The sequence below is a fragment of the Eleutherodactylus coqui genome, chromosome 9 (assembly GCF_035609145.1).
Source record: "Eleutherodactylus coqui strain aEleCoq1 chromosome 9, aEleCoq1.hap1, whole genome shotgun sequence".
NCBI classification, from domain to species: domain Eukaryota; kingdom Metazoa; phylum Chordata; class Amphibia; order Anura; family Eleutherodactylidae; genus Eleutherodactylus; species Eleutherodactylus coqui.
The window spans coordinates 121,322,456-121,334,704 of NC_089845.1; the positions used below are offsets into that span (position 1 = coordinate 121,322,456).

General features: G+C 44.1%; 1 protein-coding gene across 1 annotated transcript in view; it reads left to right on the top strand.

Annotated features, from left to right (window-relative positions):
* PIP4P2 (phosphatidylinositol-4,5-bisphosphate 4-phosphatase 2) overlaps positions 1 to 6,946 on the top strand; it is a 50,267-nt gene extending 43,321 nt beyond the window's left edge. The window contains exons 6-7 of the mRNA XM_066578428.1: positions 80 to 170; positions 3,148 to 6,946. Of these exons, the coding sequence (XP_066434525.1) occupies positions 80 to 170; positions 3,148 to 3,291 (235 nt within the window). The 3' untranslated portion in view covers positions 3,292 to 6,946. The remainder of the gene's footprint in view (positions 1 to 79; positions 171 to 3,147) is intronic.
* The last annotated feature ends 5,303 nt before the right edge of the window (positions 6,947 to 12,249 follow it).

A 12,249-nucleotide genomic window follows, 5' to 3' on the forward strand; every position in this document is an offset into this window, starting at 1 on the left:
TTGCTCTTCCCTATCTTCGCCATTCCTTGCATTGCACTACGGCCTAATAGTTACCTAAATTATGTATCTTTTATTGTAGATCATCTGTAGGAAGTGCGCTGCCACGTAGACGCTGCTGTGCTTACATTACCATGGGAATCATATGCATTTTTATAGGAGTTGGCTTAACGGTAAGTCATTCACATCTAAACAACTGAATGAAGAAATGTTGAGGCTGAAACTGGCTTTAAACAGTAATGGCCCTTTCACGATTATCGTTCAGAATTGTCCAAGCTCTCAAGAATCTGAACGGTTATCATCCTGTGTAAATGCATGAAGCGACTAAACGAGAATTGTTGAACTTCTGAACAACTGTCTGCTTACTGTGAATGGAGGCAGGGAAGGTGGTGGTGGGGGGGGGGGGGGGGACACCGCTCCCCGTCCGTTCTGCTGCATTCCGGTAGACATAAGACTGCTGAAGAGAAGCAGAGTACAGTGCTTGCTATCTCCGGTAGTCCCATAGTGATGAATAGTGCGGCTGCATGCATGCTTGGCTGATGGTTCTATTGTACAGGGGGACACTAGACCCCTGTTGGTAGCAGACCCCCACCAATCAAATACAGGGAATAAGTTTTTAAAGAGGTATTCTGAGACTCCAATATTAATGACCTATTCTTGGGCTAGGTCATCAATATCTGATTAGTTGCCACCTCTTCCCTTCATACCAGGCACAGCACTGTACGTTTCGTAGTGGTGATGCCTGGTATAGCATTGCAGTCCCTTTCACTGGAATTGGATTAAGTCGGAACCACATGACTATTGAACTTGTCACTGGCTTCTCAAACGGCTGATTGGCAGAAGTCCCGAGTGGCACCTCCCTCACTCTATCCTAAGGATAGATCAGTATTGGAGTCCTGGAAAATCCCTTTAAATCTTGGGACAACCCCTTTTAAAGCTTAGCTGCTCGTAGCCCCTGTCGTACTGGTTGCAATCACTCCTTCACATTTGAAGATGGTTTTACAGTTTACGTATAACTACTTTAAAATAAGTTGAGTAACTTTGTAAATACATTGCATGATGAGCTTAAGCTTTAACAGTTCAGAGCTGAATTCACAACCCTGAAGACCTCAGAGCTGAACTCTCCCTTCATTCCTTGCTGGCTCAATGTTTACACAGAGCTCGTTTTGGAGATTTGAATTTGTAGTGTTATCCGATAAAAATCTCTTACCATGTTTTAGGAGCTTAAGGTGCTTTTAGATGGAACAATTATCGTCAAACGAGGAAAGGTTAACGATAATCGTTTGGTTGAATCGCAAGCCAAGGACCGAACGATTATAATCGTACAATTTTTTTCTCGTCCATTGTATGCAGGCATAAAAATCATCATTGGCTCGTTCGCTTAGGCTTTCTACAGACGACCGAGCGCGATATCGGGCTGTGAAACCCCGCCTGATATTGTGCTTGTAAACGTACGACGTCCCCACGGATTCGAGGCGTGTTTGTGTCAAAAACGCCTCCCATCGCTTCAGTACATCTGCGATCCTCTGGCACGGCTGAAAGTGTTTCCCATTGTTTTGTTGGGCAGCCTCGCATCACACCCGCGTGCACGCCGTGCAATGTGTGTTCCTGTCCCATTGAAAACAATGAGAAATGCGTTCCGAGGAACGCGCAAAGATAGAATGTGCTACAGGTTTTTTTTTTGTCCACTACGCAATGCGAGGGAAAAATCGCTCATGCATATGGGATTCATATTGTGCGTCTCGCAACACACAATTCTTGTGCGATTTTCATGGCCGTGTGAAAGCGGCCTTTTCGTTAGATTTAAATCTGCCCCGTGTGCTTCCGTAATAGTTTTATTCAAGAGCTGAACTATTTAATGCATATGGAAGAATTGGTGGCAGGAGCAGCCCTTGACTCCAGTGGAGGTGTAGACTCATGGAGGCCATGGATCGACTTCCAGCATACACTGGAGTTCATGAATCTATTGGAGTGATTGGATGAGGCCAGCATCCCCATCCCGTTCCCATATCCCATTCTTTCGTTTCTTCTTCCACCCTATGTATAGGTCTGTTTCTTCCCATCTCCCTCTCTTCTTATCAGTTCTCTTTCATTTTCTATCCCCTACTCTGTCCCTCTTTGTCTCCTCCTTATTTCCCTATCCCCTGTTCTTTCTTTCTTTATCTTTATTTACGATACCTTTCCCTCAATGTTGGTTTAACAACATTAGCAATCCTATCCTAGTATAAATAGCTGGTCCTTCAGCGACACTGCTACAGTTAACTAATTATTACATGGGAGTTTTGTATTTTGTTATGGTATAACTTTAAAATTAATAAAAGGATTAAACACAAATCTGCCCCGTGTGGTGCAGAGTGCTAAGGCAGCAGAAATGCAGCCCTAAGCTCTCGCTCATGACCTGAAGGTTGCAGGTTCAATCTCCGCTTGGTTCAGGTAGCCGGGTCAAGGTTGACTCAGCCTTCCATCCTTCCGAGATGAGTAAAATGAGAACCCAGCTTGGCGGGGGGTAATAAATTAAAAAAAACAAAAAAAAAACAAACTCAAAAGCGCTGTGGAATAAGTTGGCGCTATACAAATAACAAAATTCAATCGCAATCGTTCAGTCCTTCTCATTTGACTTGGTGTCTGAAAACTCTTTAAAACAGTGTTTTAACAAACGGTATTTTCAACAGCAAATAGAGCAGACAGCGTTCTAACGCTCGTCTGAGAAGCCTCACTGTGTGCAAGAGTGGCCTTATACTGCAAATGTGAAAGGCTGAACGATTCTCGTTTGAATGAGGTAACGATGTATCAGCTTGTCCAACCAGGCCGCACGGGTGCGAATGAGCTGGCGATGACTTCATGCGCTCGTTCATATGATAATCGCCTCGTCTAAAAGGACCCCTAGATGAGCCGTTAGGGACATGTCTGACAACATGGAGCCTGTCAGAGAAGCAGCTTTCTGACTGTCTCCAGTGACAACCAGCAGAATTCTGAATACAGCTCTGGACTATAGCACCAGATGTAAATCCGAATTGGCACAAGATGCTGTAAGTCGTGCAAGGCATGTGTTTGACTTTGTATATTTGTAGGTAGGTACAGGAGGCTGTAAAGTACATGTATAATGCAGACCAATCATGGTAACTAAACTTTTTTTCCGTTTCTTCTCAGGTTGGCACGCAAGATTTCGCCAGACGCTTCCACGCAACCTACGTCTCCTGGGCCGTTGCTTACCTTTTAGGCTTAGTTTGTCTTGTTCGGGCTTGCTACTGGGGAGCCATAAAAGTCAGCTATCCAGAACACACCTTTGCATAGAATTGTCTACTGTCCGTCATATCATGTGATTTTTCAGCTAAAGATTCTGAATATTCTCTTATTTTTAACCACTAAACGGCTGGATTTATCTCAGAACTGTACACTGAAGGAGCCTTCAGCCCTGAACGTAGGAAAGTGAATGTCCTCCCTAGTGTGTGGCGTGTTCTTCATCATATCTCCCCCCTGACTAATACAACAGGGGCAATACTCGCTTGCACTCATGCCGCTACAGAGTTAGAGTCCACCACAGTTTCTAGGTGCGGGTACCTGGAAGTTTGTTTTTAAAGGTGTGGCATAGGTGCGTGGGGCAACCGACAAGCTAGGGGTGGGCGTCCTATTAAATCCTCAGTGTGGGATTGCAGGTTGGTGTATGCTAGCTGTTGAAGGCTCGAGCATACCAGGATCTGTATTTTAATAAGTTGGCGGAAAGCCTAGACCAACGTGAAGGCTTAATATCCATATTCATATTGGGGAGGGATGCTGTCTGACAGGAGGCAGTTGTACATGAGCTGAATACCATTGCACTACATAATATGCAACTTAGTTTTGTTGTGCTGCTAGCTTTTGAAGCTCTCAATATCTCCGCTGTTAACATGTTCCAGCATCTGTCCATCGTTCCGTTAAATGCTTCCAGCTTGCTATGTTTTAAACAGTTGTTTTCCCTTTTATCGTCCATCTGTGCCATGGTTACTGTGCAGCTATACGTGATCCATACATATGTATAAATGTTTACACTGCGGCATCGAATTCCTAGTGACCGGTCCGCCCGCGTGGACAGGTGTGTTACATTGTAGCGGTGATTTCTGCACCAGTTGCCCTCTACTTTCACAGACCTGAGCGTGGATGGCTTCCCTATAGATCAGTGATCCCTGCGGAATCCTTTAGCATCGGACACACTGTGTCATGTGTGTTGGAATGAGGCCTTACTGTATAGAAGTAGTATTTTTCTTTTTTTTAATTAAAAGTGCATTATGTTTTACTAGTTCCAAGACATAGCTGCTGTTATGGTGGATGCCAAATAGGTGAATGGACTGGCAATGACCACTGCTCCATTCATGGTCTATAGAGATAGGTAAGTGCATTGTGCTTACCTATCTCAAGAAGTCCCACAGAAGTGAAAGGAGCAGTGATCGCGCATGCACACCGACACTCCAATCATCAGGTGCGCTGGGGTTCCAGCGGTCAGATGTTTGATCACCTATCTTGTTGAAGAGTGCTAAATGATTTTGGCAGGAGAACGCCTTAAAGTGACCCTCCAGTCCTGGACCAACAAAGATGGCCGAACTGCTTCTGACTAGCTGATGCACACTGTGTATTAGTATGTATCGGTAGTCTAAGACACTACATGCTGCTCTGATTGGCCAGTAATAAAAGTGGTTAAAATAGGCCAGTGGTTAAAATAGGTGTTACGGTATGTCTTAGACCAATTATTAACTAATGCACAGTGTACATCAGATCGTCAGAGACGCCGATGCGGACATCTTTTTTTATTTTTTTTTTATTCAACGGATGGTCATTTTAAGTCATTTTTCTGCAATGCCTAGATTTATACAGATCTCCTTGAATTCAATGAGGGCAATATAAATGTATCCGCATTGAGTTCACCTTGTTGGCTTTAGGCAGCCAGAATTTTATCATTTAAAGGGGTATGCAGGTATTTACTATTACTGACCTATCTTCAGTGTAAGTCCTCAATAGTTGATTGGTCAGGGTCAGCTGATTTGATTCTAAGCTGATCCTTCAGCTGCTGTTATTGCAGTAGAGCAGGACGATTGCATCAGTGGTCAGAACTGGAAGTGTAATAGAAGGCTTCATTCCCATGGAAATGAATGGGAGCAATGCCTTCTACTACACTAGACCGCAGCCAAGAGCAAGAAGTGTAATGGAAGCATCACTTGCATTGATTACAGTGGGATTGAAGCATTTCTATTACACTTTCTGATCATCAATGCGGACGTCTGGCTCCGCTCCACTGACAGCAAGTTGAAGAATCAGCTGATCAGCAGGAATTCCAAGTGGCAGACCCCTGCCGATCAACTATTAATGGACCTATCCTGAGGGGAAGTTCTCAATAGTAAATTCTCGGAATACCCCTTTTAAAGATGACCTGTCATAATCTCTAACCAGCAGGCCAGAGCTGCGTACCTGTTGGTCCCTCTGGTGTCTTTTATTTAGGTTTTAGGACAGTCTGCCCCTCAATTTCACTGCAAAGGCTCCGGAGCCCAATACTAGTCCATTGTAAACAGGGTAGACTCATACCGCCCAGTGTCCATGGCTGTTATGTACGTTTGACACCAGGACCTGTCACAGCAATGTCCATGATGATTCCCCCATATGTCTTTATTCTTGCTTTAGAGCTCACCGCATACATTAGGGACTGCCCGCTTAACAATGGACTAGTATGGAGATACAAAGGCAACTGGAGCCATTCCAGGTGAACTGAAGGGGAGGGGGGTAAGCCAAAATATAGACTCTGTAACACTGTAAGGATCAGCAGGGATGCAAGTGCAATAGTATGCAGTGTGTCCTGCTGGTCGGAGGACATGACAAGTCGTCTTTCACTCTTGATAAAAAGCAAGTGATTTTTGAGCACCACCGGTGGAGTAACTATAGTGGGTGCAGAAGTTGCGGTTGTATCTGGACCCATTAGGTCTCTTACACATATGAGGAGACCAGTATAATAAATGAACCATTATAGCTAGAGATATACTGTATTACAGTTTCTAGGTGTGGTGCTGTGGGCTCCCCTAATACTTGGAGCCCTATTCTGAATACACGACTGGTCAGCCTGCCCTGCTTAGGTTGCATTTTAGACTCTGGTACAGTCATGGAAATATTACAGCAGTATGTCTGTCATCACTACTATTTGGATGTTATCTGGCACATGAATACTAGGACATAAGGGACTTGCAATGGGGATAATATATCCTACAACAATTCTGGGTAGTGACATTTAGTCCTGGCCCTACACACTTTTACTTTCAAGCGTTTCTGCAAATATTTATGCCTTTTTGGTTTCTTTAAACTACACATTACGTTGGTGTTTTTAATGCATATTAAATATAAAGTTCCTCTTTGGTGTAGGCATACTTCCATGAAATAAGTAATCACATGGTTGCAATGAATTGAGCGACATGCTAAGTAGTCATCCCATATTGTGAGTAGAATGGGAGGACTATTTGGTGCGCTGCTCAATGGACTGCAGCAGGGGTGTATGAGTGCTGATATAGGGGGAACAACAGGGAAGGTGAATCTAAGACTTACATCCCCGGACTACTTTAAGCTCTATAAGCTAGTTTTATGGGCTAAAAAGTAGCTGACAGATTCCTTTTAATAATGTGGAAATTGGTTACATTATATGACTGCAATATTGGCGGGTTACACAAGTTGGGTCCTTAGAGATCTATACAGAGCCTTGATAATTAAGTGTCTAATTAAGAGGATCAGAAAGTTGTTTGTTCCACAGACAGCTCAACTGACGTCTACATAGGGTGGAAGACCTCTTTGGCTAGCTGGTGCTCAGTAGAGATGAGCGAGTATACTCGCTAAAGCCAATTGCTCGAGCGAGCATTGCCTTTATCGAGTACCTGCCCGCTCGAGACGAAAGGTTCGGGTGCCGGCGCGGGGGAGCGGTGAGTAGAGGCAGTCAGCAAGAGGGGGGGGGGGGTGAGAGGGAGAGAGAGATCTCCCCTCCGTTCCGCCCCGCTCTCCCCCCGCAGCTCCCTGCCCGCCGCCGGCACCCGAACCTTTCGTCTTGAGCGGGCAGGTACTCGCTAAAGGCAATGCTCACTCGAGCAATTGCCTTTAGCGAGTATACTCGCTCATCTCTAGTGCTCAGGCATTACCTGACTGCCTCATTGCTTAACAGGGGTTATCCAGTGTTTTGGTCCTTCTTAGGCCACAGAGATCACTTCTAGCGTGTGTCTCCACAGTGCATGTGTTTTACCGCTAATTGCTGGGCTGCCCCTTTGAAACAATGGCAATTATAGGTGCAGCATGACAACTGGCTATAGAACACCTGCGTTACCCGTGGCTGGAATGTAGAGTGTATGGGCTCCATTATATTCCAAGGAACTTTTTTTTTTTTTCTCAATCTTGCAGTACCTTCCCTGCTTAAAGGGTTTTTTCTACCACTTAAAATTGCTCACCAGGAAATGTGACTGCTGCAGCCAATCACTGACCACAGCGACTTTCTCTGTGACTTTCTCTAGCCAGTGATTGGCTGCAGTAGTCACATGTCCTGCTCAGCTGCAACCAGGAAGAACAGAGTGGGTGTGAAGCTATTTTAAGTGGTGAAACGGCCCCTTTAACCCTGCATAGGGATAGGCTAGCCATGAACTGATGCACATCTGATCTTTTGTACCTTCTGGATTTGCTCTTTGACATCCAAAACCATTCTGCTGCCGTATGTTCTGGAATTAAACATAAACATAATGCATGGTTACAAAGTATTAACCAATCAGCCATCATCCATTTTCTGCATCGATTGCCCATTGCAGGACATGTATTAGTAAGTGTACTTTTCTGGATAGAACTATTTCAGGTAAATAACCATATGTTTCAATTCTTCCCTTTTGAGATGTTGGGGAGGGGCAAAGCATTTGCGCTTTTCATATACGTTGATCTCCAGCAGGATAACTTTTGAAGTATGTACCACGTAGGCAAGTTGATCCCATTTTAACCAAACTTCAGCTGGAATTTCCTTACTTGGTTGGTACCGCTTGACTCAAGGATGTATTTTTTTTTTTTTCTACAAATGTGAAAAGCCATTGTTTTCAAGGTATAGGATGTTCCAATTCCAGTTTGTATGGTTTCCTTACGAGTTGGTGGATGTGAATTTTAGCTATTTTTGTTATATGGTGGCACATACTATATACTGTAGTATCCTTGGTAATGGGTGGCATTTTAAAGTGTGTACTTTGGATGCGGTGGCTACTTTATGCTCTACAGTGTTGCACATTGGATAAGTCTGGTCGTCTCCGTTGGCCATGGGCAACGAATAGTCTTTGACTACATTTTGGCCAAATCAACCCTCCTTTGTGCAGTATTAATGCCTGTGACTTCTTGAACAGTAGAAAATCCATATGTAACATCCTAAATAGTTCAATGTATATTGTACAATGCATATAGATGGAGCCGCATTGTTCAAGAACCATAGAGCTTTGGCAACGATCCTACAAGCTGATTTACTTACCAAATGTCTGTTTTTTTTCTCTCTCTCAAGTTAGCCAAAATGTAATCTTGTTAGGCAACGTGGCTATTCTACCGGGACGCCAGAGCACAATAATCTGTATTTCCTGAGTTCTGTTCCTGTTTGTATGATGTATATTACTATTAGCTTCTTTAGGAATCTCTTGTATCTTTTAAATAATATTAATAAAGATTATTATACAAAGACATTGGATCCTTTTTTATGTTAAACTGCTTTCCACCCTAAAATGTCCAATCCGTCTGTTGGGTTAATGCTACCAGCTTGGCTGCCATTATAACTCCCACGGGAGCTGTCGCCTGGTACATGTGCTAAGTGATGGGGGTAGATCAGAGCAGGAGCAAAATGTGGGGGATTTACAGACAGATGTCCTCACTTACCAGCTAGGTTCAGGTGAACCAGTCGCCAGGTTCATGCTGCTCAAACCATGGCTAGCATGAACCCAGGACAGATATGCCCATTCGGTCCATGTTTGTTTTATACTTTGCCAGAAGTTTGGCTTGGGGGTCAGCTGTCGGGTCCACAGGTGGCTGCGTCATCAGCGCTGAGATCTCTTTTCCTATACACAAAACGGGAGAGGAGCTGTCACTTGTGATGCCGCAGGCGGGGACAGCCGTGAGTGGCCCACCTGAAGCACAGTTCTCAGACCCGTTGAGTTAGTGTCAAACTTCTAAAGGCAACACTCATACAAGCGTTTTATTTTTTTCAGCGTATTTTGCGCGCTTCTAGTACGCAGCAGTAAACCTCCGTTTTTTTGAATGGGGCCGCTGACACTAGCGTTTTTTTGCGGCTCATATTATACAAGCGCAAATTGTACACATTTTAATGTGCCTTTCACGCCATAAATCGCTCATTGAAATCAATAGGGTGTGTAAAGAAAAAAAAAACAAACAAAATGCAGTATATACGCACTTGTATGTGTAATACTGCGTTTTTTACACATGTTTCTATGCCACTGGGAGAAGAAAAAAAGTGGGGACGGCCTCCAAAAGCAGACTGTTCATCACACAAAGTGTTAATGTTTCATCAGCATGGAGCCCACCTGAAATACACCTATAATACGCACGTAAAAAAGAATGCAGCATGCTCTATTTTACAGTTTGTTATGGAACCCTATTCTCTATTCTCTATGGGTGCATATAAAATGGTGTACATATGCAATTAAGTTGCGTGTATGCGGCGTTTATATGAAATATTGCTAAGTAACAGAGCGGGAAATTTTAAAAAAACAAACGGGAAGATATGCTGTCATGCGCAGTGCAAAATCGCTACCATATGCCACCTCACACAGTGGTAAAACGTTGTGTTATACACCCAACATCAGAGAATTGCATGTCCGTGTGTGCGTGTAATAAATGGGCTTGCAGTTTTTCCCAATATTGATGAACATAGAGTAAGGCCTCATGTCCATGGGGAAAATCAGACCCGCCGTGGATTCTTCATGTAGAATCCGTAGCGGGTCCCTCCTGCCCCGCGGACATGAGGCCTAAGTATAAGAATAAACTCACCTGCTCCGGACGATGCCGGATCTTCCTTTCTTCTCGGCCGGATCTTCTTTCTTCGGCCCGGCGGATATGCCCGGCACGCCGGCAGCGTGCCGCGCACATGTACCGGGCACATCCGCTGGGCAGAAGAAAGAAGATCCGGCCGTGAAGAAGGGAAGAACCGCATCGTCCGGAGCAGGTGAGTTTAATTCTGGTACGGGTGTTCCGCAGATCCGGACGGCTTCCATAGGCTTCAATAGAAGATGGAGCATGTCCTTTTTTTTTTTTTCCCGCCACCGGATCCGCGCCTGACAGGAAAAATGACATCTGCAGGTATTTAACTACCTGCGGGTGTCCAATGCATCTCTATGGAGCGTGGATCCGCGTGCAGGAGAAACGCTGCGGATTTAAAGCCCGTGGACATGAGGCCTAAGAGTGGACAGACAGATACATGCATTGCATATGGTTAAAGCTATAGAACATTCTAAAAATTAAAGTAGTAAGTTGCATGATCTACATGCAATGACTTCATATGAATCTGTAGAAGTCCAAATAAATCAGCTTGTCCTTCTAATAGGAACTTTTTACGTAGTTTGATGGAACATATATGTATACGTGTCAGATGCAGACAAAGTAGGGAGCCTTTTGACTAGCATCAACTGACATAGTAGTCCAATGTATACGGGGTTAAACATCAGGTGTAGTTAGATTGGTTATGCGTTTTAAAGACACGCATTGCATTATGGGAAGGAGGTGATCAAGACCTGTATTAAGGTTGAAACTTGTACTCTGTGAGCCATGATGTATTAAGCACAATTTTTAATAAAGTACGCAAGTTTTTCACGCAGTCCAAGCTCCCTGGAATGGTTTGATATGCAAGCAGCTAACAGCAGGCGGCTGGTTGTCAGTCACAGCCGGCTCACACTACCGATGGAGCGGGAGTGTAGGTATGTTTGCAATAACCTCTTCCCAGCAAGAACATAAACTCGCTGTTATATTAGCAGATGTCTTCGCAGACGCATACACATACAGAAGTACTTGAATTCTAGAGGGGCCATGAACACTGCTGATCCAATGGTGGCCTAGTTCCCACAGGATTCGTACACTACGTGTGGTCAGACGCACAAACAAACGGATTCTGGATATCAATAGCCCAATATATTCATACTAAATGGAAGATGAAAATCTTGAGCTTTGCGGCTCAGCCAATCACTGCAGCGCTTGATGAACCAATCACAGCCATCTCATTGACTGGCTGTGATTGGTTCTCAAGCGCCGCTGCTCAGCAAATCACTGCAGCACTTGAGGAACCAATTAGGATTTTTGAACCCCCAGACCAGGAAGCGCTGGCTGAAGACTACAAGCAAGTGCAGAGGAACTGCTGAAGGAGAAGTGAGGCGGAGGGGACAGCACCTGTTAGGTAACGTATTGGTTTTTTTGGGTTTTTTTTTAATGTAATCAGGGCTTATTTTAGGGACAAACAGTAGGATTTCCTACTGTAAAAGTTGCACTGCATGAAAACCGCAACTTTTATGCAATGCAACACAAAGGAAGGAAACATGGGCTACAAAATATCCCAAATTGCGGTAATATTCAGCATGCCACAACTTTTCTTCTTGCAATGTAGCAGCCTACAAAACATCGCTAATGTGAAGGAACCCATTGGAAAGCATGGGCTTCACATAAATGCAATGTGTAGCACTGTCGCATTGTGAGAAAATCACACGATTTTGTCTCCCGTGTGAACGCGCCCTAATGAAAAAAAAGGTTTGGTACAGTGTTAGCGAGTAGAGTAAAGCGTGATTGTTCCCAGCAAGAGAAACCGAGTAATCTTGTAGATATGATACCTTTTAATGGCTAACAAAAATACATGATGTTATAGCGAGCTTTTAGGATATCGTCAGGCTAATGAATGAAACTAGTTTGGATGGCACATAATTATAACCTGCAGAGGGAAGGGGGACAACCCTCTTGATCTAAATCAATGTTTACACAGAAATTTGGGACTTAAAACACAAGACAGTCTGAGCAGAGAGATAAATACTAAATCCGTTCACTGAGCTAAGGGATGTGACAATTTTATGATGTCTCTTATATGCCCTACAGAATTGGCTTTCACAGATGCTCCCTGACATAGCAGAAGTTGTGTCCCAACTTATTCACACAATGACCATGTAAAGAATCGGAGTGGAGAGGCACAACGAAAAGGCAAGATGGTTGTGTTCCTTGTGTAGAACCGCTACTGCACGCTGGAAAAAGTGATGT